At 45.9% G+C, this 27,639-nt stretch overlaps 1 protein-coding gene across 6 annotated transcripts in view; it reads right to left on the bottom strand.

Annotated features, from left to right (window-relative positions):
* CASP7 (caspase 7) overlaps positions 16,011–27,639 on the bottom strand; it is a 32,594-nt gene continuing 20,965 nt past the window's right edge. For all 6 annotated transcript variants that reach the window (XM_021073322.1, XM_021073321.1, XM_021073320.1 and 3 more), the window contains 5 exons: positions 24,205–24,341; positions 23,666–23,794; positions 20,285–20,460; positions 19,483–19,612; positions 16,011–17,626 (listed from right to left, as the gene is read on the bottom strand). In XM_021073322.1, the coding sequence (XP_020928981.1) occupies positions 17,403–17,626; positions 19,483–19,612; positions 20,285–20,460; positions 23,666–23,794; positions 24,205–24,341 (796 nt within the window). In that variant the 3' untranslated portion in view covers positions 16,011–17,402. The remainder of the gene's footprint in view (positions 17,627–19,482; positions 19,613–20,284; positions 20,461–23,665; positions 23,795–24,204; positions 24,342–27,639) is intronic.

Below are 27,639 nucleotides of genomic sequence, written 5' to 3'. Positions count from 1 at the left end.
GTCATTTAATCCAAACAATTGTGCATGATTAGTATGATTCCTTAATTTTAAAAAGAGGCAACTGAAATTTAGAGAAAAAATAATTTGCTCAAAGTCATACAGCTAGCATGTGACTATCAGGAATCACTCTGGTCTGCCTTGCCTTGACTTTCAAGGCTGCATGTGCCCTTTTGTGCCCTGTACTGTGCTGAATCCTGAACTGGGATCAGTTGGCCTGCTACCAGCTGTGTGACACAGCACAGGTTGCAAGCTTTCTGGGCCTCATAACCCAATCGCTGTCCCTTTGTCAAGGAGCTTTAAGCACCCATTCAGTTCTGATTATGATGATGCCCTTGAGGCAAAGCTGACTTATCAACGTGCAGCCTGTCTCAATGCATGTTGCATGCTCATTCTCCAAGTGGAGATGTCACCAGTGAAGGAAAGACATCAATCACATCACTACAGGGCATCCTTGCTCTATACCTCTTTTCTGGAACGAGGACTCCAAGGGCAGCAAGGATAAAGCCGTACGAAGGAAAAAATAATAACAAGAATGCCTTTTAGATTGTGTTAAAATAACAGACCGGAATCTATTTTCTATCACCTACTTGGAGGTGATCAAAATCATCTTATATTTGTAAAGAGAACAAGACTGATAATATCAAGTATTTTATATCATTCTCTCCTACGACTGAATTTGCAAATTGCTACATTGTTAGGACTGCTTTTGTCTGCAAGTAAAAAGCACTCAACAAGAGTGGCTGATAATTTGCTTATCACACATCAGGTAAAATATCTGAAGTGATGGTTGGATGATTCAGTGATGTTACAACACTGAGTTCATGTCTCTGATTTTCTTTTTTATCTTTTTCCTTCCTCCCTTCCTTCCTCTTTCCTCCCTCTCTTTCTCTCTCTCTCTCTCTTTCTTTTTTTTTTTGCTTTTTAGGGCCACACCCAAGGCAGATGGAAGTTCCCAGGCTAAGTCGAATGCCACCACAGCCATAGCAAGGCCAGATCCAAGCCGCACCTGCAACCTACATCATAGCTCACAGCAATGCCAGATCCTTCAACCCACAGAGTGAGGCCAGGGATCAAACTCATGTCTCATGGATACTAATTGGGTTTGTTTCTGCTGAGCCACAATGGGAACTCCTGATTTTCTTTATCTTTTCTATTTGGCCATAGATTGGCTGTCAAAAGCATTGTGTTTTCACAAGACAGCATCTGAAGCAGCAGAGAAAGGTTAAGAGAAAAGGAGGACTCTATTTATGTACCTTCCACTTTAAGGAGGAAAATTCTTCCTAGGTAACCTGCAGAAGACTTCCCCTTACATCAGATTGTACAGTATAGGTCTTGTGTCATTGCAAGACCAATCATTGGACAAGAGGAAATAAGATTTCCTGGGCAAGCTTGGCCCAATCATGATTCTTTTCCTCACCATCTGAACAAAATTATGGTGCCGTCTGCCAGGAAGATGGAGAAAGCCTGATGCAGACATCACCATCTCCTGGCCCCTGCCTCCCTCTCCAAGGTCACCTCTGAGGACTTTAACAGGTGCTCGCTGCCCTCTAGGCATCTAGACCTATGTACATACCATTCCCTCTCTGATTCCTTCTTCTCCATCTCTTCACCTGGCTACCTACTACTCATCCTTCAGATCTCATTCAAATATCCCTTCTCAGTGATTCCCTCTCTCCCCCAGACAAGGCCAGCAGGCTCTCTTAGGATCCACTACCATGGCGCTGTGTTAACTTCAGAATACATTTTCCCATTTTGTTCTCATTATCTGATTAAGGCCCGTCTCTTCCTCCACAGGACTGCAGAATCCATGAGGATTATTAGTATTATGTCTGCTTCTGCTGATCACTGTGTCCCAGAAGCTGGCTTAAATGCCTCTTCCATTCTTTATTTATTTATTGTGTGCCTACAGTATGCAAAGTGTTATATTATGGGTCCATAAATAAATAAGAAGAATGTCTTTTGAGAGCTCCTAACTTGGCCAGGGAGACGGGAGACAATGAAGTCTAACACTCCAATGACACTCACTTTGACTTCTCTTCCATACCTCACTCCCATGGCCGCACTTTGGACTTTGTACTCACCCACCCTGTCTGGCCTTTTTTCACTTTCATTCTGGTATTCCCACCTTCTGACTGCAACCTCCCATCCTTCTACCTCTTCTGTCTCCTCACTTCAACCAAACACATTTCTCAGCCTCCTCAAGCCCTTGAGATTCTTGATCCTTCCTAATGCTTTCAAATGTCTGTGGTGATCAGTGATCTTTTCTGGCTGAAACTGCTGTTCCTCAAGGACTTGTAAAAGGAGATGAGCCAGCCTGGGCTTTGGATCAGGGTGAGCTTGTGACCCTAGATCTAGCTGCCCCTCCATTGGTTGGCTAGTGGCCCAACGGAGTGGACTGACACAAAGAGTTTTGCTCAAAATGCAGTTAGTGAAGCCTTGCTGAAACTCTCTCTCCTTTACTTGAAAGTTACTCTGTCATCTGGTTCTCTTCTGCACTGATCTATTTTCTTTGTCTCTTGCTCACTCCTCTTCCTGCAGGCAATTCTTGCATTTCAGAATCCCCAGGGTTCCTTCCTCAGATATTTACCCACTCTACAAGTACCTCTTGATGCTGAAAGTGTTGAGGGTCCACTGAGATTGGTGACCCATAAATCTGGCAAGATTCCTATCTGCCTGATGTGGGATTTTTCTCTAGTGGCATCCATTTAGCTGTTTGGGAACAGACATGGGAAAGCCCAGATCGTGAGGTTCATTCCAGGTGAGTGTTTTTGCTGGGGAGATGCCACAGAAGAATAACAGAGCACTGGAGTTTAGGATTCTTATAAAAGAGTGCCCAGATAGATGAACCATGGAATCAGAGGGTATAAGGAGGGAAGAGATGATAGGAGGGGCTGCTGGAGAGGCAGTACTGGTGAGATTGAAGACAGACGGAGTAAGCTGGCTAGAAGGGTAGGAGGTAGTGATTGGAGCAAGCTTGATTGATTCATGATCTTAAAAGTAGAACAGCTGCAGGGAGGTGGTGGCTGAGCTACAGTGTAGAAGAAGGTTATTGGCAAAGAAGAGGTCAAAGAACTTAGAGGCTAGGGTTTTGGTCACCCATGTGGATGCCCCATTTATGGAACAAAGTCCTTTCGAATTTCTCTAAAGTTTTTTGAAATGAGAAACAGAATAAAATTAATCATCTCTGCCCACTTCTCCCAACACCTATATTCAACAGGGTATATTTTAATACCTTGGATTCATTTGTAAATGCAAAAGTAGACACAGAATGTCAAAGGAGGACCTTTGGATCCACAGATGACTGAAATTAGAATCCTCTTTATTTTAAAAGAATTTGGGGGTTCAGTTTCTGGGGACTAGGGATTGTGTATAGGTAACAGAAGATGGCCCAAGGTTGTAGGCTAGGGAGATAGCCAAAAAGACACCACTGGAGCCGGGGGAGATGATGCAGACTGCTCCTTCTTCCTTCCCTTCCTTTCCCCTGGTTGGCCTGAATCCTTATATTTGCCAACCTGGTTGGCACTGGGATAATGGAATTAGAATTGGTAGAGAAAGAATGGCAGTGCAGTTCACAACAGTGAAGAGAAAGAGACAAGCAGAGTAGAAAGGAAACCCACAAAGTGGGGACCCCATGTAGTAGCCACTTTCCCAAAGCCCATCACATGTATCTGATGTGGTAACATTACTAATGCCCTATGTTTCTTAGATTCTTGTGTTGGTCCACAGTGGGGCTTCCCTGCTGCTCTGGATTTCACAGCTGCCCAATTTATTTGTACTTTGTCTTCTACTATAATAGAAGTAACCATCTTTCATTTATGGACCTGAAGAAGAAAGAGCATAGTCAATATGGATTTTTGTATATGAGTTGTGGACTTGAGGGCTCAGGCAAAGCCCATAAAAATCAGCATTTAGCATTATTTCAATCTTCTGCCTTTTGTCTTGGGGGATGGATAAACATTTTAAATGCTTTTATCCCTTTCATTTCCTATTTAAGTTGAAGGCAGTTAATAAGAAAGACTACTTTATTTCAGCATTCATTGGTACCAACTGCAAAAGAGGCACTACTGGGAGTAAAAAAGAACTAAGACCTTGATCTTAGAGACCTTATAAACTACTATGACAGATAAGCAACACATGAAAACAAGCAGTGTGTCAATCAGGGTCCTAGCAGGGTCCTAGCAGAGGATTTATGGAAGAGAGTTAGTGAAGGGGATATTTACAGAGGTGTTGGCTGGACCAAGAGAGCCAAAAAGGAGGGTGAAGCACCTAGAGTCTAGCAGTAGCGAGAAGCTTTTACCACCTCTAGGCCTGCTGGGATAAGAGGAGGGAGGGGTGAGGGCTGTAGCTGTGGGAAAGGCACCACATTATAGGAGCAGTGGCTCTAGGAGGGGGAGGAACATGGCCACTGTCAAAACCATGGTCCTGCCTAAAGAGAACAGGGGTGGGTGGCAACACAGAGGTCGTCATGGCCTTGGCAGGAGCTATTTGGACAGAATGCTGTAGAGTGTAAGTTGGACTGGAGTGGACTAAAAGGAGAAAAGCTTCATTTGCTGGGGTGCAGAGCAGGGCAGAGAAGAATACAAAATAGCAGAGGGGGGCCCTGGAGGGGCAAGTGGGAAGGGTCCAGAAGGGTCCAGAAGGAAGAAGAGGAGAGGCTGTCAGAGCGACGGAGGCAGATCAAGAGTCACGGGAATTCAGAGGAAGGGCTGTTCTTCCAAAAACAGAAGAGGATGAGACCAAGGGTCGCCTCATGGCTGGGTCTTAAAGCCTCTCCACCCACCCACTACCCAGTGGTCCCTGGGACCCGTGTGACTCTTGGAGAGTGGATGCATTCTGGACTCCAGCGTTGGCCTCGGCCTCTGGTTCAGAGGCAGAGGGAATCTCAAGACTTGTGAGAGCGATGCTGGGTCAAAGGCTCCTTCTCTTCCTGTGGGGAGTGCTGTGTGGATGGGAGAGCATCTTGCTTCCGCCAGGGCAGCCACCCTGATGATGAAGTTGACAGGGAAAGAGCGGAGCTGCACAAAACGCAGAGATACAGGGCGGCTGTCTTGAGAGCTTGGTAAACTTTGCATTAAACTGTGCTTGAATTTCATCCTTCCCCTGGCGTTTCCTGATGGGAGAAGTAGAAATTCTCTTGGCTGTTGAAATCAGTTTGCAAATTCTTTGTTTTGTACAAATGGAAATCACTTTGGTTGAGAGATGTTATGATTTGAACAATAGGAACTGGCCTGGGGATGGCAATGCGGGAGGGAGTTTATAGGAGAGAATGGATTAAAAAAAGAGGATGACTCAGCATAGCATAGTGTTGGCAAGCTTGGGGTCAGAGTTCCAGGCTCCGGGTTCATTGTCATGCTCTGTGATTTTGGAGAGCTCACTTAACTTCTCTATGCCTCAGTTTCCTCATTTTTAAAGGAGAATGATAAGAGTACCTCCTCGATAGATTAAATGAGCAGAGGTTTGTAAAGTGCTTGGCCCCTTATAAGCCCTTTATAAGGGTTGGTCAAATAAACTAAGGACATTGTGTCTGACTTTAACTTTGTGCAGAAGACACACCCCTAGTGGGAGGGGCCAGGCTCCCTTCTGAGTTTAGAAACTGTCCAAAGTACTTTACATAGTGACACCGTGGGTGTGATGTCATTCTTTCCATGTTTCACAGGAGTAAATAGAGGCCACAGGAGGCTCAGAAATCATCGAAGAGTCACTTGGTAATAAACATCGTGACAGAGTTGAAACCCACCAGACCTAGCATCAGGACACCAAGTTTATGCTTCTGGTCTGCTTCAGCTCACTGGGAGACCTTGAGTGTGTCCCCTTGGTCCCCCCCTCCCCCAGGCGGCGGGGTGGTGGAGGGGATGTGACCAAATGACCTCCAGGTACCTAACAGGACTAGTAGTCTATGGGTCTCATAAAAACACCCGCTTAATTGATGCTGCAGTTTGCCAGTTACAAAGCCCCTATACAGCGTCTCCTGTTTACACAAAAATCTTGTGAGGGAGGCATGGCAGATATCATTTTCCCTGTTTTACAACCAAGAAGGGAAGCCAGCTGATAAAACGTCTGGTATCTAGTAAGTTAGCACTGAAAGTAACTGGCATTGGGCAGCTGGAAACCCTTTCGCAACACTCGCCTTAGCTATTCCACCCGGGGTGAAGGAGCTGGGGTGTTTCTAGACCAAATACTGTCGATCATCACGGGGACATGAATTGCTGGCACTTCTGACCTGTCATCCATGTAGCAAAGGGGGCTCAGGAGGCCCAAGGGATCCAGAGAGACATTCTGGAGTAGCCTGGTGTGGCTGCCACCCTCACCTGCTACAGACTCTGTGGCAAGATGCCCTTGTCACGCTCCCCTGCAAACAGGTCTGTGAGGTGCAGTGTTTTAGTTGGACACATTGCTCTTTGCACCTCTCTCGGGGTTTCTGAGGATAAGGAAGTAGAGATGTGTGGCAGGCTAAATAATGGTCCCCAAAGATGTCCACCCTGGAACCTGTGGGTGTGTTACCTCCTGTGGCAGGAACGCCGTTGCGGATGTAAGTCAGGCCTCTTGAGATGGGAAGATTATCCGGGCTTATTTGGGGGACCTGCTAGAATCGTACAGGTCCTCGTGAGAGGGGGGCAGGGTCAGAGGAGAGAGAAGATGCTACACTTGTGGTTTTGAGGACGGAGGAAGGGCCAAGGGCCAAGAACATAAAGCCCTCAGAACCTGGAAAAAGCAAGGAAACAGATTTTCATCTTAAGCCTCCAGAAGGAAAATAGCCTTGCTGACACCTTGGTTTTATTTTGTTATTGTTCAGTCTAGCACACAGAAGTTCCTGGGCCAGAGATCGAACCCTTACCACAGCAGCCACCCGAATGCAGTGCTGACAACACCAGATCCTTAACCTGCTGAGCCACAAGAGAACTCTGACACCTTGGTTTTATATTTCTGCACTTTACAACTCTAAGAGAATAAATTAGTGTTTTAAGCCACTCACTTTGTGTTCTTTTGTCAGAGCAGCAGCTGGACATGAATGCAGAGAGTGGATTTTGGCTGGGTTAATGCCAGCATCTACCATAGATGTCTAAGAGGGAGCTCAAACAACTTGTAGGAAACAGAAGCTTGATTTTTACCTTTCTCACCCCTCCCACCAAATCTCTTCCTAGTCTCAGGAAACAAGCTCATTTCATCTACCTGCTCAGGCAATAAACCTGAGTCATCCTCCATTGTCAGCCTTTTCGTACATCCCTACTGCAAATCTGGCAGCCCATCCTGCCGTCTCTAGCTTCAAGACAAAGCCCACATCTGCCACTTCCCATGAGGTCCATGGTCCATCATCTCTCGCTCAGGCCACTACTGCAATACCCAGGCTCCCTGAATATCTTCATTCTCTCTTTAATCCATTCTCCAAGGCGTCTCAGTTCAGATCCTATCACTTCCCTGCTCGAATCCCTACAATGGCTTCCCATTGCATTAGAATGAAATCCAATGTGCACACCATGGTTGAAAGCCCTCCATCACCTGGCCCTGCTTGCCTTTCACCCTTATTTCCAGCATCCCACTCTGCAGCACTGGCTTTACTGATGGCCCAGGCGGTAGCTGCCCCAGGGCCTTTGCACTTGCTGCTTGTTCTGCCTAGAAACTCCTTCTTTCCATATCCACATGGCCCTCTCCATCACTCTACTCAAGTTTCTGAGAGTGGCTTTCCCCAGTCAGTCTGCTTTACTTAACCTTCCTCTGTCCCACTTCAGCATTCCTGAGCTCCTCATCCTGCTTTATCTTCACAATACAAGTAAGCTTCATGAAATCACATTAAATCCCCTGTCTTCTCCACTGAAATATAAATTCTATGAGGGCAAAGAACTGTTCTGTTACCTGTTCTTTCCCCAAGGCTAAGAACAGTGCTTAGCAGCTTAGCACAGAGCTCAATAAATATCTGATTGAGGGGAAAATATATATATAAAAGGCTATTTCCTTTCTGGTGTCTATCATGATTAGTCAAAGACAAGCGGTGGCTTCTTGTGTAGGAGCGGTTTACTCAGAACACAAATTGGTGCATTTTTACACAGCCGCCTACACCTTCTAGAGTTTCATGCCTGAAAGAAAAATTGGTCTTCATTTCCCACAACTCCTGTCATAAGTTGGAAGAGAAGCTATGCGACAAATGTGACTTCATTAAAAGTACAAATCCTCCCGCAGAGCCCTCTTCAATCACGAATGGATCACTTTGCCCTCAAATGAGAAGGACCACTATTCGCATCAGCTAAGTGACTGTTAGGTGCTGGCTGATTAATTACAGAAAATTCTTACCTAACCACTGCCTCTAGCACACATCCAAATCTGCAGTTTTAAAATCAGCCATATTCGTCTGCTCTTGGTATTTACATTATTTGTTAAAGTTTAGCAGATAGAATAGATTTATCTTGGAGTTCCCACTGTGGCTCAGCAGGTTAAGGACCTGGCATTGTCTCCATGAGGATGCCGGTTCCATCCCTGGCCTTGCTCAGTGGGTTAAGGATCCAGCATTGCTACAAGCTGCAGCACAGGGTGCGGATTTGGCTTGGATCTGGTGTTGCCATGGCTGTGGTGAAGACCTCAGGTGCAGCTCCAATTTGACCCCTGGCCTGCGAAATTCTATATGCCACAGGTGAGGCTGTAAAAAAGGGGGGCGGGGAGAACATATCTTTATAATTCCTTCCTCTTGTTTTTCTTTCTTTTCCTCTTCTCCTTCTTATACTCTGTGTCACTGAAGAGTATATCCATTCCCGAGGACCCTCCCCAGGCTCGAAAATTTCTAAACTGTTCAACTTACCCCTTCCCAAGTACATTCTACCACTGGTTTATAAGCTTGGCTGAAAAACTGGAATCACATGGAAGGGTTTCACAACACGGATTCCTGACCCCACCCCCAGAGATTCTGACGTAGTTGGTCGGAGATGCTGTCTGGGCCCTGGGATTGGGTAAGATCTCCAGGTGGTTCTGAGGCATAGCCACGGTTATGAACCATCACATCTGGTCCCCACACTGGGGTCTCTAGATTCCCCTTCTGAATAAACTCCATAGACTCCCTGGAATTTTCCATTTATCTCTTTAAATTTACAGAGACCTAGCTTTTGCTTGATGACTCAATAACAACACCCAAGTAGGGAAAGGTCTCCCTACTTGCTTTTATAGCGCTTTGGAGTCTGCAAAGCCCTTTCCATGTATTTTTTCTCTGACTCCTCCCAACATCCCTGTGAGGTGAGCATTCGGGGCCAAAATGAGATGATGGAAGCTGGAATAATGATATTCGGGGATGGCCAGATTGAGCAAAACAAAGAAATACAATAAAAAAATAACCACACAAAATCAGGATGCCCAGTTAAACTGGAATTTCAGATAAGCAACGAATACTTTTTAGTATAAGGATGTTTCATGCAATATTTGAGACGTATTTGTGCTAAAATAGGGATGTTCTAGTGAAATTCCAGTGTAACCAGGAGCCTTGTGCTTTATTGGGTATCTCTACACCCAGGGCGCATTCCTCTTGCGCAGCTCAGACTAGCGGCTCTGCCATCCTCTTGCTTTCCTCTAATATTCCAGGACCCTGACAACCAGCTCCCATCCCTGTTCTTCCTCTCCTCTGCATGGGCAGCCAGATCCTCAGGGAGCCTCTTCTGTCGATGAGAATCCACTTGCACTTCCTTTTCTTCCCCCTTCCTGATCTCCTTCCTAGCTCCTAAATTATTAATAGCATTAGGGTGCTTTAAAAACACAGTCACACATTTATTGAGTGCTTTCCTTGTGCCAGGAATTGTGCCAAGTGTTTTGTACTCATTATTTCATTTATTCCTCACAAGACTCTTGGAGATAGATACCATTTCCCAGGTACCGACATATGGCTATTTCCATTTTAAGATGGAGAAACCAAGGTTTAGAGAGCCTGAGAGATTCCTCAAGGTTATACAACTTAGAAGTGCCAAAGATGGGATTTTTTTTTTCTTCCTTTTAATGGCTGCATCTGTGGCACATGGAAGTTCCCAGGCTAGGGGCTGAATCAGAGCTATAGCTGCCAGCCTATACCACAGCCACAGCAATGCCAGATCCCAGCTACATCTGTGACCTATGCCTCAGCTTGTAGCAAAGCCAGATCCTTAACCCACTGAGCGAGGGCAGGGATCAAACCTGCATCCTCATGGATACAAGTCAGGTTTTTAACCTGCTGAGCTACAATAAGAACTCCCAAAGCTGGGATTTGAATGTAGCTCTTACTCCGGAGCCTTTGTTCTCAAATAACATACTAAGAAAGCAAGATGGTATAAAGAGCCGTGTGACTTTGCTCGTCAAATTTTCCAGCATGTTCAATGTAGCTTTCCGAAGCTCCCGGGATTTGGAACAACCACTGGATAAACTTCTTCTGAGATGAAAAGTGCTGACAAGGTAGCAATCCATAAGATGCATACATATTTTTGGAAACCTCATTTTTAACCCTGAAAAAAAGAAGTGTCACCCCCAAGGTTCTTGAAAAAAGACTTCAATATCCTTTGCCCGCAAAGTAATTACTTGGTCAACCCTGGGATAATGTTCTTTAAACGCGTTTGCTGAGGCTAAGGGGCAAATAGTTTATGCCGATTCTGGGTAATGAATATACAAATATAATGTGTCAAAGAGGCTTTTTTTTTTTCCAAGTGTTCCATATCTTTTTTGGTATAAGCTGCCCCTATGCTTTAGCAGTCTGTAAATATTTGTGTAATTAATGTATGCTGGCAAATGTCTCAAGAGAAAAGCAGGCTTCATAATGCCAAGCAAAATTGTAATTAGCAACCCAAAAGAAAAAGAATTTGTCTCTTTCATCTCAGCCCTTAAAAACTGTCAGCACTTAATACAGCTGGAAGCTTCAGAAAAGATAATTTGCAAAAGCTGACTTTCCTATGCTTTTAAGAGTTGGTCCTATACCCTGGTATAAAAACAAATATTCACTTAGAATTAATGTTTCCCTTCCTTACTTAACAAAAATCCAGTTAATATTAATGATGAAAAGCATGGAAGAGAAAAGTACCTTTAAACACGTTGTAATGTTAGAGGGAGAATTTTGCATTGCGGTACCGAGAAGGTACTGGAGAAGCGGGAAAACATGAGTGGCTCATCTTGCCCAGAAATGATTGCCTAAGTGACTTGAGAGGAAGAGGAAAGAGGTGTACCTGCCGTCACCAGCTGGAGAAGCCAGTGCATCTGGACCCACTCACGGTAATCTCCCTTAACACTTTCCAAGCTTCTTCCAAAAGTTGCCCTGGGCTTGAAGTTCAGGCTCTGGAAGTTCCTGGGCAGATGTTCTCCAGTTCTGAGCACATCTGTGCCTGGAATCGGGATGGGCTGGCTAGCGGGGTGTTCTGAACTCACCCTTTGTGTCCCTCCCCCAGATTCATACGTTGAAATCCTAACCCTCCCAATGCGACAGTACTAGGAGGTGGGGCCTTTGGGAGGTGATCAGTTCAGGAGGGTGAAGCCCTCAAGAACGGGATTAGCGTCCTTATTAGAGACCCCAGAGAGTTTTCTTGGCCTTTCTGCCATGTGAGGACACAGTAAGAAGACAGCTATCCATTAACCAGGAAGCCGGCTCTCACCACACACCAAATCTGCTGGTGCCTTGATCTTGGACTTGACAGCCTCCAGAACTGTGAGGCATAAATATTTCTTATAAGCCTCTCATTCTAGAGTAATTTGATAGCCATCCAAACTGGCTAAGACATTAGGTCTGAGAACAGCCAATGCATGGCTGGCCCTTTGATAGTCTTTCCTAGCTGTTTAATTGAGGTTTTGCTGCCACTCGTGGTCACCTGCAAGGGAGACTTTTAGTATCAACATAAAGCGCCTTGTCCTAGGACCACCTCCATCAGAATCTCCAGGCAGTTTTGTGAAATGTGCACATTCCTGTTCTCCACTCCAGAAATACCAAACGATAACAGGGATGGACTGGGGTGCAGGCGTCTGCTTCATTTGCAGACCTTCCAGGGGTCCCAGACACCCTACAATCTGCGGCTCACTAGAGTAAAGAACCAGATTCTACCTGCTGGCTTTCATTTCCTCTCCTCTGCTGCCTCCTCTCCGCCTTGTTGGGAGGCTAAAATGGAAGAGAATTAGATGCATCCTCTGGGACCCCCTCTCTGAATCCCTAGGCAGAAGTACACCACCTCATCTGTACTCGAGTGATGTACACACAACTCAATAAATAAACATAAACAGGCCACTATTTCACTGGAGTAATTTATCTCCTCTGGGGAAAGTGTCATTTTTGTGCTCATCTTTTTAGCGCCACCCCTAATACAACATCTGCCATGTAGTCGGATTCTTTGAATGTCTGCTGTGTACATCAACCCTCGGTATAATTTCTGCACTTTAGGGAGACCTCATTTTGAGGTAGAAAGAGTAGAGGGTCCAATGGAGCATCTTCCATTCTTGCCTTTTCCTTATGTTTCATGTCAAAAATCACTGTCTTCACATCATCATCATCTTCTAGTACCTACCGACCTTTGATGGAGTGTTTTGTTCCAGGCACTGTGTTAAGCACTTTGCATATATGATCTTATTGAATCTCCACAAAGCTATCAGCCTCATGGGCTGATGGGGAAACAGAAAGATTGCCTAAGGTCATATGAGTATCAAACGGTCAAATGTCAGGGCTGGGATTAAAACCTGGATCAGACAAAATTAATTAAACAAGGCGCTGTTAGACTCAAGGCAGCTCTAATGCTGCTGTACCTACATAAACAAACCCAAAGCAAAGCCCATAAACACCTCAGGGTTAGGAAAGCAAAGCCTAAGGACAACCAAACACAGCAAGCTAGGGTTTAAAGTACAGCTAATCAGTAATTTCCTTACTTTGCTTCCATGCTTTTCCCATAAAAGATTTTCCCCAGCTCTCTCTCTCTCTCTCTCTTTTTTTTTTTTTTTTGCCATTTCTTGAGCCGCTCTTATGGCACATGGAGGTTCCCAGGCTAGGGGTTGAATCAGAGCTGTAGCTGCTGGCCTATGCCAGAACCACAGTGACGCTGGATCCTTAACCCATTGAGCAAGGCCAGGGATTGAACCTCATGGTTCCTAGTCGGATTCGTTAACCACTGAGCCACGACGGAGAACTCCCTCCCCAGCTCTCTTTGAGGGAGCACTTCTAATCACTTTCCCTTTGGCTCAAATAACTTCCTAAACTTTTACTATGTCTCAGTTTATCTTTTGACAGGACTCAGAGCCAAATTTCTAACTACTGTTGGTTAGAAGCACCTCTGTGGACCCTGGATCCTGAGAAAAAAACTTTGATGCTGTCAAGATTGAGATATGCCTTAAACAACGTAAGCTGGAACCAGCAATTCAGACCAAACTTATCAGACTATTTCTACTTCCCTCTTTTTCCAAAATCCTTCTTGAACCTCATACCATCTGCCTCAGTCAGACCATCAAAGCTCAAGAGATGCTTGGCCTTGTGTTTCTACAGTTATAACTCCAGGTGCCTTCCAAATTTAAATCCTTTGACATAGTGTAGCTTTAAACACTTAAAACAAATTTATTAGAAAATGGTAGTGCCACAGATATTTATAAAAACCAAAGCTCATGCCAAAACCAACACATCATATTTGGCTTTTGAGTTTTCAGGTGTGGCTTATGTACTTTTAGAGGGCTATTCAAGCATGAACTTGCAAGCTAATGGAGTTTTCATGTCCACACCAGTACTGCAGTGGTGGCTGGGACCCACAAGTGTTTTTGGCGTTTTTGTGTTAATGACTTGTGAATGAAAAAGAATTATTTCCGACCTGATCCAAGGACAAAGTCCTGAAATCTATCAGAAGGGTGATCTATGGCCAAGGGCACACTGGGAGAGAGAGGTATTATAATTCTCTGACTGGGAGGACAGGTGGGAAGAGACAGTCTCCTTGGCTTCAATGCACATCAGCTCTTTCCCACAACACAAACACACAAAGAACGGTTCCCTTAATCCCACTGCATTTACAAAGACATTTTAAAGGCAGCGATTCCCATTCTCCAACACTTGGAAAACATATGAACAGTCCTATTGCATCACCCAGGAGACAGCTCATCTGAAATGGAGAAGGGCGTACAAAGCATATCATGTAAATGAAGGGTCGTGTAGGATTTTACTGAAGGTTAAGATACGCTTGAAAACATGTCTTCTGTGAAAACTCCAAAAAATATATATGTTCTTTCATGAATTCTTTTTAGGCATATACTATATTATCAGCTCCAGCTTCAGTGCAGAGGGGAATCCAAAAGGGATAAAGAAATGGCCCTTGCCCTCAAAACGAGAGCTTCTCAAACTGTTCTGCGCATGTGGATCCGCTGGGGAAGCTGGTTAAAAGGCATATTCTGGTTGGGTACGGCTGGGGAGGGGCCTGGGACTCTGCATTTATGACAAGCTCCCAGAGGATGCAGATGTTGCTGGGCACACCTGTGGCACTTAGAAGGCAAAGACACTTACAAGGCAAACCCATGTAAAGAACCTTTTGATCTTGCCTGTCTTTGAAGAATTCTGAACAACCACATTCCTTCAGAAATTATCGATACCCAGGGCTGCTGTTATTTGTGTCCCTGCCTAATGAAACAGACACAATGCTGCTGTTTTAAATTGGTGACCAACTGCAGCTTCTCACCTGCTGGAAGAGGCCTGACAGATGGAAAGCCAGACGGAAGGGAGTGTGTTCCTAGGAAGTCAAAAGGAAATCCTTGGTGGCCAGAGTATCTGGACAAAAGATTTCAGGAGATGCACTGCAAGACTGGACAAAAGAAAGGATTGGTCAACTGATGTCCGCATCCTTTCAGGGGACATTATCTTCTTCTCACAGAGAAATTTTGGTTTCCTGGAGGTCTTACACCATGTGGAATCCACTGCAACCCAGCACTTTGAGACCTCTTTGGGGGTGATTTATAAACCTAACAGGCTTATCAAGGTTTATGGAAATCTGCTCCGAGGCAAAAGCTCAGGGCAGGGTCTAAAGCTGACACTAAACATAGGCTTCGTGGTGCCTTGGGAAAAAGCAAAAGAAAATGCAGCCTTGAGCCCATGATACCAGCGAAGGCACCTTTCTCATAGGCAACAACGCTCTGCCTGGTACTTGAGCGTGGGAAGCTCACATTCTAAACAATAACTAGGAGTGGATATTCACTAGGGTCGAACTCTCTTTTAGGGTCATCTGGCATCAGAGTTTCACATTATAAAACGATGGGAAAGCTGAAGAATGGAGATGGATATGTGGTAGGAACACATACCCCACTTGGAAGAGGATTTCGGATCTTGATAAACAAGACCTTCTGCCCAATGAAGGATTCAGAATGACAGTTCTTTCCCAATAGGGATTTATACCTCTGGTCTAAGGGGCATGAGATAATACTCCTTATTTATAAGCTTACTGCTCAGAGAATTAAAAAAAAAAAATTATTGCTGACACTTTGGAACCACTTTTGACTCTTTAATGAAGCTTACAAGGCAAAAAACTAGAGTGTGATGGTTTTCACTTGAAGTTATAACACACTTGGGCGTATTTATTTCTTAGATAGGGACCTTTAATAAGACAGTCTAGTTCCCAAAGAACAGCCTGTGAATTCTAAGAAAAGTAGGGTAGATGCTTGTTGATTCTCTTGATGCATAATCATCACTTAAATTTTGAACATTTGGTATATTTTAGATGGCAGGAAACCAGGGACAAGTCTAATAAACTGGCCCTAAATTAGTTTTCTTATTGAAAGAAGATACTTTTACACCATCTGATTCTGCTGCCAATTTAATAAATGCAAACCCATCACAAACAGCTTTATAAGTTCGTTAACCCTTTAGGTGAAGAGTTAATTTCAGCTTTCTAAGTGATTATTTACTTGTTTTTATTAGTGTTCTAGCTTCAAAACAAGCATGAATTACATTTTGTGTGGAAGTCAAGTCATGAGGGCCATTTCTTATTCTGTTTTCTCATTTTCCCACTGCCACTAAAAACAAAACAAAACAAAACAAAACCCAAAAAACAAAACTTCAAAAGGAAAGCAAACTGAACAGGTTAGGAATTAAGCAATCGCATTTTAATCAATAAATATAAATGTTTGTTAACAAGTTATTAGGCAGAATAAAACAGTAATTTATCAGGAATTCAAAAGATACCACCACTTTGGGAACACAGTGCAAATATCTTCGCCATCAACCCTCCCCAATTTAGAGAACTAGAGATAACAAAAATTTTACTCCAGAATAAGGCTTGGAATAACCTAAAAAGTTCCAGATATATCTTCCAGCTGAAACAAATTATTTGGCACATGGTCGGCAATACACAGATTATCTGACAACTCAATGAATAAAGGAATGAATGGATGAATCACTGAACACAGGGAAAAGGATTCCTTCTCTTCACTTTGTAAGCCCGGCCTATTTCCTGTTCCTCCCCTGACTCACTGCCCCTTGCTGTGCTCTGTACTGCAGGAAACCAGACTTCCCAGGGCCCTTGCCAGATCCCTCCCAGCTGGGGCTGAAAGGGCCAAGGTCCTGGACAAAGACTAAAGGCCAGAAGGAGAGGGGAAACCAGGGTATATTTCCATGTCTGAGTCATCCGGTGTTGCCCCATCTGGGGCAGTGGCTGTGTCCCTGGCACAGTTCCATTTCCTACAACACCTAAGGGGCACTAGCTCCACCAGCCAGCCCCTGCCATGGTTCCAGCTCCTGTGGACAACCCCAGCCTCTGGACTCAAAGAATCACACCCCCTCAAAGCCTTAGGTGGCAAGAGCTTCCTTTTATTGATCTTCTCTTTCATCATCTATGTATGTCAATTTCTCTTAAATTCCCTCTACTGAAACACTCAGAATGGCTTCTGTTTTCCTGACTAGATGCTGACTGCTACATATTAGAATCATTACACTCCCCCCCCGCCACCCCCGACCCCTATAACATATCTGGGAATTTTTGCATGAGAATCTGCCCTAAGCCAATGAAAAAAATCACTCAAACCACACTCAGTACCCACTGCCTGCAATACAGGCGAATGAATATCCCTTTGGCTGTTTTTTCGTCAAGCACTCTTTGCCAGGTACAAATATGACTCTAAGAGTTGACCAATGTCACCACCGATCACAGTGGACAAAGCCAAAAGCCATCTGCAGAGGTCACTTTTGTTGTATGTACTAAGTGTGACAACAAGGAGAAAGAGAGACAAACAGAAAATTAATCTTAAGTCATCAAATGGATAACAATGTAAAAAGAGAAAGTCCCTGAAATTTCAGAGAACGTAGGACAGCACCAGAAAGTTTCTTTCCCGTTGAATTAGTAATCTTCCTGAAATTAAAATCCTTCAGAATTTCCGGATCTTTCAAGAGTATCCCGCACCAATTTTTTTTTTTTTCTGATTCATCAACCAGTGATCCGTAACCTCTCAGCTAGAATGCGCCCCTGAAACGGTCATCTTCAGAAGTAGAGTTCCTTGGTGAGCATGGAAACCACACAGGGGATCTGCTTCTTCTCGTGGAACCGAGGGTCGTCAGACTGGGATTCAAAGTGCCTGGCCACCCGGTCATTCACCCTGGTGAGGATCTGCAAGATCTCCAGGCTTTTCCCGTGCTCGTTCAGGATGGAGCAGAGGGCCTGCACAAACCAGGAGCCACTCCCCGGGCTCCTCCATGAGTAATAGCCTTCAGTGGGAGAGAAAGGAGACACAATCAGCCGACCCAGCCGCTGCTCCGCTCATCACCCAGAAGGAGCGGTCGGTGTTTAGGGCGTTCACACGAGCTTTTCTGAGATGACGGTTCCCGCTTATCTGTGCGGCAGATGGGCTTTCTAATCCCCGCCCTACGAGGTAACCATTCTAGATGCAAATCTCAACATTGAAGCCCTACATCAGGGTGAAGTTCAGGCTGCTGAGCACAGCCCACAGGGCCCACCACAACAGGGTCCTTCGCCTACCTGTCCAGGTCTGAACCTTGACCACGTCCAGCTACACATGTGCTATGGCGCCTCTCTCTCTCTCTCTCTCTTTCCCTCTCTCTCTCTCTGCCATGCGAGTGAAAAGGCAGCCACTGACAAGCCAGGGTACAAGCTCTCATCAGAAGCCACAATGCCTGGCACCTTGATCTTGAACTTCCGCACCTCCAGAATTGTGAGAAATGAATTTCGACCTCCCGGTCTGTGGTATTATGTTACAGCAGCCCAAGCTGGGGTCCTGCCTTTTGAGTTTTAACAATGCATTGGGTTGCCTGGTGAGCCACCTCTCCCTGCCTCCTGCTGTTTGACTTTTCAAGACTCAGTCACAGCAGCTTTCCGCCCCCCCCCCCCCCCCCCCCCGCAAAGCCTCGCTCACCTGCCTCCTTAGAGTTTACCCTTCTTCCTTCAGTTCCGCCAGACCTGGCTCAGAGCACCTCCAACAGATGGGTTTACATGGATCTGTGCCCCACGACTCCGCCTCCTTCTCAGGGGTACGAGACCCAGTTTCTTTCTTACAGGATCCTTACCACTTGCGATGCTATCATCCTCACAAAACCTGCCAGGGCTGGTTTTCCAAACACAATGGCCTGTTGACTGTAACCAATACATCTGTATGGAGCACTTGACAAACTACTACTCCAGCTGGGAGAATTCAGACCTAGTGATGGTTCTGGCCCCAAACAAAGGAACTTCACTGAACTGACTCAGGCAAACCTGGAGCCTGGTAAAGGAAGAGGAGGCTTGCTTGCTACTGGTGTTTCTGGTGCCTGCTTACCGGCTGCCCTATTAAGGAATCCTAGCCGGGGCTCAAGCTCTATCATATACCTGAATCTCTCTATGACCTCGGGCATGTCGCTTAAATTCACCCAAGCTCAATTTAAAAAAAATAAAATTAGGACGGCAGTAAACACCTTTCCTAACTACCTACACAATTATTTCAGGGATGGCTGAGGTAAAAGACATGAACACTCTGTAAATTGTAAAGTGTCACAGAAATGTTTGTTCTTATAATTACCAATGACAATAATTATCATAAATGAGAGAATTCAGCTTTCTTGTGACATCCCTGTGGTGAGCAGAATAATGGTCCCCAGAGATGTCCAGGCCCTAATTCCAGGGCCTGTGAATGTTACCTGATGTGGCAGAAAGGACTCTGCAGATGTGACTGAGGGCCAGGAAAAGAGACGGGGAAATTATCCTGGGTTATGCAGATGGGGCCGGTCTAGTCACAGAAGGACCCGAAAGAGGAGAACCCTTCCCGGATGTGGTGTGAGGATGGAAGGAGGGTCAGAGACGTGCGTTGCTGGCTCTGAAGCTGGAGGAAGGGGGCCATCGGCCAAGGATGCGGGAGGTCCTAACACGCTAGGAAAGCAAGGGCTTCTCCAGAAGGAATGCAGCCCCGCCAGCCCACTGTGGAGTTCTGACGCCCGGGACTGTAAGATAATACGCTTGTGTGTTAACCACGATGTTTGTGGTCACTTATCGCTGCAGAAAACTAATACAGCTCTAAGCTTGCGCTCCGAGGGTGGGATGGCGTGGGCCGGCGAGCAGATGGTGGACGTGATACCTGGAACTGTGGAATAGGCGAAGAGAAAGTCGGCTTCAACTGGGATCTTATACCGGGGATTAGCATCTGTGTCATTGATAGGCCCCGAGTCTGCCTGGATCCCGTCATCGAGCTCCGTGCCCCGGCAAGCCTAAACACCAAAGCAGAGATGCCTCTGTGAAGCTGGGACCAGGAGCACGAGCGGTGTTCCCTGCCGTGCCCTGTGCTGTCCCAGGGCTACGCGGCATGGTCCAGCAGCAGCACGAGGCGTTGAGGATGCGTCTCATTTGTAAGCAGATCCGAAAGCGGCTCTCCTAATTTGTGATCCAATGCCAAGCATTTCAGGTAGGAAGACAAACCCCAAACTCACATACCACCCCCCCCATGGAAATGGCACGTGAATTTGTGAAAACGATACAGTTCAAGTCACTCTCTAATATTTCCCCGTTTCTACTGACTTTAAAAAGGGGAAAACAAAACAAAATAGAATCAGAATAAAATGGTGGTTTCCAGGTACTGGGGGGTGGGGGTGGGGGGAGTCGGGAGATAGAGTTCAAAGGGTATAACTTTCCATTTTAACATGAATAACTTCCAGGGATTTCATCCAGCATGGTGCTTCTATTTGATAAGGAAGCCTTACATAAATGTTCCAATCAGAATAAGTGGCAACTATCTGAGGTAACTGATGTGTTAATTTGACTCTTATTATCAAATCATCATATTCTGTACTTTGAATATCATTTTGTTCGTCAATCAGACCTCAATAAAGCTGGAAAAACAACTGAAATATGTTCTAAACTTCAAAAAAAGGGGGGGGAGTTACCTGAATGAAGAAGAGTTTGGGTTTCTCTAAAAGGGTCTTGCACCGATCCCCCCTAAAATGCACCGTCAGGTCCTTTATTGCTGTCACACCATCTGTTCCATAAATGAAATTTTCTTCTCCGTGGCTTAATAAGATGCAGGCGAAGCAGGCTGAATTTCGGTGGTCCTCCTCAGAAGCTGCAAGCAAGTGATTTAAATATGGAAAAGTTAAAACACCAGTCCTGTGGGACCTCAGCTGTGGTCTTCCCTTCCAGCCTGGCAGCTGCGGCGGACGGGGGTGGGGGGGGTGGAGGAATACTTCTGGGAGACACTGGAGAGGAGCAAGAGAGAAGGAGAATTCTAGAATTCTCATGCAGCCTGACACCAGAATGGGGCTGCCTCCCCAGGAAGAGAGTCCCAAGGACAAGGGGTTCGGGCAGCTGCTGGGAGGCTGAGGGCTGCGCCTTTGTCATGTCTGTGACCCTGGGCAAGGTGCTTCACCATTTTATGCCTTGGTTTCCTTGTCTGTCAAATAGAGATAACGGTATCCACTAAAGGAGTTGATACTTGTAGAGCAGACCACAGAAATATGGGGCAAGTGTTTGTTAAAGAAAATAAAGCATCATGCTAAGTGGAATACGCCAGTTATTAAAGGAAAAATACTTTATGATTCCACTTTTATGAGGTTCCAGAGCAGCCAGGTCCACAGAGGCAGAAAGCATACGGTGGTCACCAGGGGTTGGGGGGACAGGGAAATGGGGCGCTAGTGTTTAATGAGGACAGAGTTGCAGTCATGCAAGATGGAGAGAGTTCCTTTGGAGAGGGATGGTGGTGACGGGTGTCAAGCCATGGGAATGTATTCAATGTCCCTGAGCTGTAGACTTAAAGAGGTCAAGATGATAACTTGTATGTTATGTATATCTTATCACAATTTAAAAAGCAGGAACTGATGGACTTGGAGAAGAGACTTGTGGCTGCCTGATGGGAGAGGGAGGGAGTGGGAGGGATTGGGAGCTTGGGCTTATCAGACACAACTTAGAATAGATTTACAAGGAGATCCTGCTGAATAGCATTGAGAACTTTGTCCAGATACTCATGTTGCAACAGAAGAAAGGCTGGGGGAAAAAACCTAATTGTAATGTATACATGTAAGGATAACCTGACCCCCTTGCTGTACAGTGGGAAAATAAAAAATAAATAAATAAATAAAAAGCAGGAACTGGAGTTCCCGTTGTGGTACAGCAGAAACAAATCCGACTAGGAATCATGAGGTTGCGGGTTCGATCCCTGGCCTCAATCAGCGGGTTAAGGATCCGGCACTGTGGTGAGCTGTGGTGTGGGTCGCAGATGCGGCCTGGATCTCACGTTGCAGTGGTTGTGGCGCAGGCCAGCAGCTACAGCTCTGATTCCACCCCTGGCCTGGGAACCTCCATATGCTTCAGGTGCAGCCCTAGGGGAAAAAAAAAAATTTTTTTTTAAGTAAAAAATAAAATTACAAAAAGAAGGAAAGAAAAAAGTGTTAGGTTGGCTGTCAATTGAAGATATCGAGGATGGGAATCACAAACAATGTAGTGGGTTGGCTCAGCCTGAGCACATCTAAGGTTCTGTGATTTAACTAGCTAGCTAATTACAATAACCTATCCTTCCTTCTTGTCTATGATCAATGATGAAGGAAGATTAGATGTGGAATTTCTTGAGCACCTCCTACATGCAGACAATGACCAAGGTACTCTGCCCGAGTTATTTAATTTCGACAAGAGCCCCTTGAAGCAGGCCTCGTTTATTTCCATTTCACTGATAAAAAAATGGAATCTCGGAGAGGTCCTAGAACTTTGCCCAGTGAAGAAAAATCATCACATTGCTATTTTGATGAGACAAGAAATGAGAATTCTGTGATCCTGACATATCCTGGGCTCAAGCAGAATGACTCACTGCTCATAAGAACAGAAACTACAACCGGGACAAGCCCTAACATCTGGATACACAGGTACCTTTCTCAAACCACATTCCCAAACCTTCTCTCAGCTAATCCTCACTTCAACCCCAGGATGCAGGAGGAGCTGGTATCATGATCCGCCCTGGAGGAAAGCAAAGCACCAGGGAGGCACAGGTGCTCTGCCTCGCTCGCTCAGCTGCTGCAACCGGGATGAGACCCCAAACCTGGGCTGATGTGCGGTCTGCTCTACCATGTGGCCTACTAGGGTACAGAAGGCTCGCTTTTAAGAGTGGCATTTGAAAGAAATAAGGAAAAGATGCCTAGTTTTTAAAAAATAAGACAGGGTATTTAAGAGAGGGTGTTACAGGAGACAGGGATCTTTTTTCGTTTCGCTGCATAGCTAAGGAGAGCAGCAGTGACTGGAACTGTGCATTCATCTACCCACTGCCCATGGGCCACTGTCTAGTGAGTTAGCGAGGCATTACTTTCAATCATTTGCCCGAAATGAGAAAATACCCTGGGTGTCACCCACTCCAGAGAGTGTGGTGTCAAAGAACGGTAATGGTTTTGGAAATCGGGAGAGTAAGGCTCGAGTTTTGGTTCTGCCCCTTTTATTTATTTATTTTACTTTATTTTTTCTCAGTCCTGAAGTTCGAAGCTGTGTTTTATTTTATTTTTTAATTTTTTTTACTTCTTTGGGCCACACCCACGGCATATGGAGGTTCCCAGGCTAGGGGTCCAATCGGAGCTACAGCTGCCAGCCTACACCACAGTCACAGCAACGTGGGATCTAAGCTGAATCTTCGACCCACACCACAGCTCATGGCAATGCCAGATCCTTAACTCACTAATCGAGGCCAGGGATCGAACCCGCAACCTCATGGTTCCTAGTCAGATTCATTTCCACGGCGCCACAATGGGAACTCCGGTTCTGCCCCTTTTAGAACCACACGGTGCCTTCAGCGTGTCCCTGACCCTCTCTAAAGCTCTGGCCCTACATTTATGAAATGGGCATGATAGTACTGTTGGCCACCACAGCAAGGGCTGTGCTGAAGATCTAATAAAGAAACAGCTTTGTGAACACATCATATTAAAAGCTACGGCAGTTCCGAAGTGTACGGGGCCCATTATTCTCTGCCACCAGGGAGAAGTGTATATACTTCAAGTCTTTTTTGGACAGAAAGACTTGCGACTTCCCTAGGAATTAGCCTTTTGACACTGAGACCATTCTGTAGATATGGAACCTATTTCTCCTGTTGTGATGTAAGCTGACATCAGCTTTTCAGGGAGAGATCTAAGTTTCCTGACACAGGTGCCCCAGGGACAGGTATGGAGTGACCAGAGAACGGAAGGGCTTCCCACAATGAAATCCCTCCCTCCTGCCTGCAAAGATGACTCCTGGAGACCAGGGGGGCCCCCCACTTCTCGGGAGTGGGAAGGAGACTGAAGGAAGAGGCCCGGGTGCACCTTTTTTCAGCAGATCTTGCATCTTGGCACAAGAGCAGTCGTTATAGACGGTCACATCGAAACCCAGGCTTCGGAAGCACTTGAAAAGAGCCTCCGCATCTTTGTCTGTCCCGTTGCGGACACCCATTCCTGTGGGAATCAAGCACCGAGTCCACAGTGAGTGCCACGTGCCGGTACCACCGTGCCAGGGGCTACCAAGGTCGCAAGTTAGATGAGCGACTGAAATAAGAAGTGAACTCAAAGGAGAGGATAACTCAGCCCACCCGCAAAAGGTGAGCTTCATCCTGGTGACTCTCAGGTCTGTCAAGGTCAAATAGCCCCCCTTCATCCTCTACCCTTTGGTCCCACATCTGCTAAGGTACCAGATAGGAATCTCAGACTGAACACTCCCAATCTCTCCCCCATCCCTCTCCCGGGACACAGGGACACCAGGAACACCACCTGTGGACAGAGGCACTGTTTGCCATGGCAGGTGGGCACAGCAAGCTGAAGAATCTGGAGGGGAGCAGAAGGGGATAGGCCGTGCCCACAGCACCTACCTGTCATTCTGTCGAAGTTCTTGTTGTTAATGATGATGCATTTGCCCACTTTCTCAAAATCCATGTTATACTGAAACGTAGGCTCTCGGTCCCGGGGGATCTTGACTGAGCTCCCTGAGCCACTTTTCTTCTTCTTACTGGGGAAATATAAAGCCAGTCAGGGGCTGTGGAAGACGTTTGGGCAGTAATGACCTCTTGATTTTTGAGGAGGGTGGGCGGGGGCGGGGCACACCTGCAGAATGCAGAAGTTCCCGGGCCAGGGATGAAATCTGAGCCACGGCAGGGACAACGTCGTCGTCGTTATCTTTCACCCACTGCTCCACCTGGGAACTCCCTGATCTCTTGATTTTTACTACTAGCATGAAAGGGCTGCCCAAGAAAGCTGCAATATGTGTGCCGAAAAGACCGGGGTGGACAGATGGTTCTGTTTAATTGTCATATTTAAAATGAACGGGATCTCCTGCTTCATTTCATTAGCTGCTAGAGAGATGCAAATGGAAATCCGCGCACGGTACCAGTACACGCCCTGGCATGGCTACCGTGTGCTGTGACCACGTTCAGCACCTGGAATTGCCATGCGCTTTGCTGGGGGTGCCCACGCAGCACAGAAACTGTGGGAAACGGGCAGAATCTGCGAAAGCTGACCTTGGGTGTGTTCTATGACAGAGTAATTCCACTCTGGGTGCCGAGCCCAAAGGAGAGCAGACATTTACCTAACGACAGAGTCAGCCATGCGCATAGCAGTACTACATAGTAATAGCCCCAAACAGGAAATAATCTGAATGTCCATTTACAGGAGCCTGGCTAAACTGTGGAATACTACAATGCAATACTATAGACAGGCAGACCTCAAAATACAGTGGGTTTGGTCCAGACCACGGCAATGAAGTGAATACCACAATAAAATGAGTGATTTTTTTGGTTTCCCAGTGTATACAAAAGTTATGTTTACACTAAGTGGTAGTCGAGAAGGCACGAGGGAGAAAGTGCCTGGAAAAAAAACAAAGTGGACTTTAGTCTACTGCCCATGGATCTATTCTGCAAGGGAAAGAGTCTACCACCTACCGGCTGTGGGGCTCTGGGGCCCCTTCTCCTGGGGATCATCTGTCTGCCTTTCACCCCATTCTCCCTGGAGACTCCTGAAGGAGCAGTGCCACCCCTTCCATCTTGCCAGTTCCCACTGCCAGGCGGCTGCAGAATTAAGTACAGCCTCACATTTAGGAAGGGTGCGGACTCCCAAGAAGGGCTTAGGTTAGGGAGCCCCTAGTCGCTGATTCTGCAGGAACACAGGACAGTTGTTCGCCTGGAGCCTTTCTTCTGAGTGTGACACCAAAGAGTATTTGGAGACACTTTTGGACGGACAAGTTCACGTCCCCCTTTTCCCCCTTGCCACTCTCATCTCCAAGTTTGACCCTTAATAGCAGGCCTCCATGAAAAGATCTGGCGGGCAGACCTAAGTTTACTCAATTAGCCACTCCCTCCCACAGTGACCAGCAGGGCTATCAAGACCCATTTCCGTCTCTACTTCCTGGTTGGACTGTGAAAGGGAGGGTTGATTTTGAATCCAAATCACACGGTACACTTAAAAAAAATAATAAGGAAGCTCTCCCTGCCCTGATGACGGCCAATAAGCAGTGTTACGTGTGGAACAAAACCAAGGGACAGAAGAAGGATGTGACCTCTTGGGAAAAATTAGCATCTTGCTTGTATTTGCATGAGGAGACTATCAAGAGTTATACTGAAAGTTGACATTTCAAGAGAGAATATAATGGATACGTCCATGGATTCTGGGGCTGGACTGCCTGGGTGTGAAACCCTGCTCCACCACACAGCTGAGGGATTGTGGGCAAGTTACTTAACCTCTCTGTGCTTCAGTGTACTCCTTGTATAGAAGGACAAAATTACAGCATCTGCTCCAGAGCTGGTAAACAAGTTACTATTCACCAAGCACTTGGTGTATGGCACGTGGTAAGTGGTAAAAAGAGGTCATAATGACTCATGTTACTTATTAAATATCATCAAAAGCAGCTATCTGTATACAAAGGGAGCCAAGAGGAGGGCAGCAGGAAGGAGAAAGAATTTTGGCCATGTGTCTTTTTTGTATCTATAAATACATTAATTACTCAAAAGACTAAAATAAAAATTACGATTTAAAAATTTAAAAATCACTTGCTGCAAACGGATTTTAAGATCTGGCCTACTCTGGAGTTCCCTGGTGGTGCAGCAGGTTAAGGATCCACCACTGCTGTGGTTCAGTTCGCTGCCGTGGTGCAGGTTCGTTCCCTAGCCCAGAAGTTACCAAAAAAAAAAAAAAAAAAAAAAAAAAAAAAAAAAAAAATTTGACCTGTTTTGAAAATTACTTTTTGGGATTTTTTTTGCATTCATATGTTTTTTGTGTGACTTGTTGAAAGGCATCCCCGAACACCCCATTTTTCTGTTTTCCACTGTGATTTTACCCCTCTCTCTAGCCTTTCAAACTTCTCCCTCCTCTATGTGTCAACAGTAACAACAATCAATAAACACAGTTCTAATAAGTACTGCTTTTTGAACACTTAGCACTTTACATATATTATCTCATGTCATCTTAACACCTCTGTGAGGCATTAACCCCCAGTTCACGGGAAAAGACCACATCGGCTCGCCGAGATCACAAAGCTGGCCGGGATGGGGAGCAGGTTGATTCTGAGGTCTGACACCCAGTCCCTTATTCCAGGGTTTCTTTGTTAAAATTCAGATTCCCAGGCCTCGCCCTAGACCCTGAGATCAGAGTCAGGCCTGGGTGTTTTCCTGGAGACACTCATACCCTCTAAAGCCTGAGGACCTCAGCACTAGCCTGTCAGCCGACTGCCTGGGCCTGCCTGGCCCTGACTTTTCATCGCTGCCTCTGCCCTTATTGCAAGCCCTCTGGTTACTTCCAGAACCCAGGCTGGGCCAGCCTCTCTCCCTCCCATGAAGGCTGGACGGCACCAGCTCACCCTACCCTATTGAACACCACTTTCCACATGGCTGCAGTCTTGGGGCCCCTTAGCTCTTGGCCAGAAGGTCAACTGAGGTGTCTCAGGGAGCATAGCTTTGTGTAGGGTGCCCGGGGCAGCAGTGGGGTTATATTTCAGGTCACTGTGGGATTTATAGCTCTCCACGAAACCTGGAAGGTCTCCCAGAGGTGACAGCTGAGCTGAACATTAAACCAAGATTACACTTAACAGCAAAACCAAAATGTTTCCAGGAAATGCCACTTTGCAACCAATGCCATCCATACCCTCCTTTGTTTGTACCAAGTTTGGTGAGTCCCCAGCACCGCCCTGGTGTACCCATATCTCACTCTCAGCACAGTGAGGGGAGGTGAGAGCCGAGATCCCAGTGTTAGCAGCTCATCAAGACTTACTGTCTGTTCGGAGATCAATGGCTGGAGCCAAGCAGAGCATCAGATAAACA

The sequence above is a fragment of the Sus scrofa genome, chromosome 14, assembly GCF_000003025.6.
Source record: "Sus scrofa isolate TJ Tabasco breed Duroc chromosome 14, Sscrofa11.1, whole genome shotgun sequence".
In the NCBI taxonomy this organism is placed as follows: domain Eukaryota; kingdom Metazoa; phylum Chordata; class Mammalia; order Artiodactyla; family Suidae; genus Sus; species Sus scrofa.
Note: the sequence above shows the minus strand (reverse complement) of the source record. Positions and strands in the feature narration are given on the sequence as shown.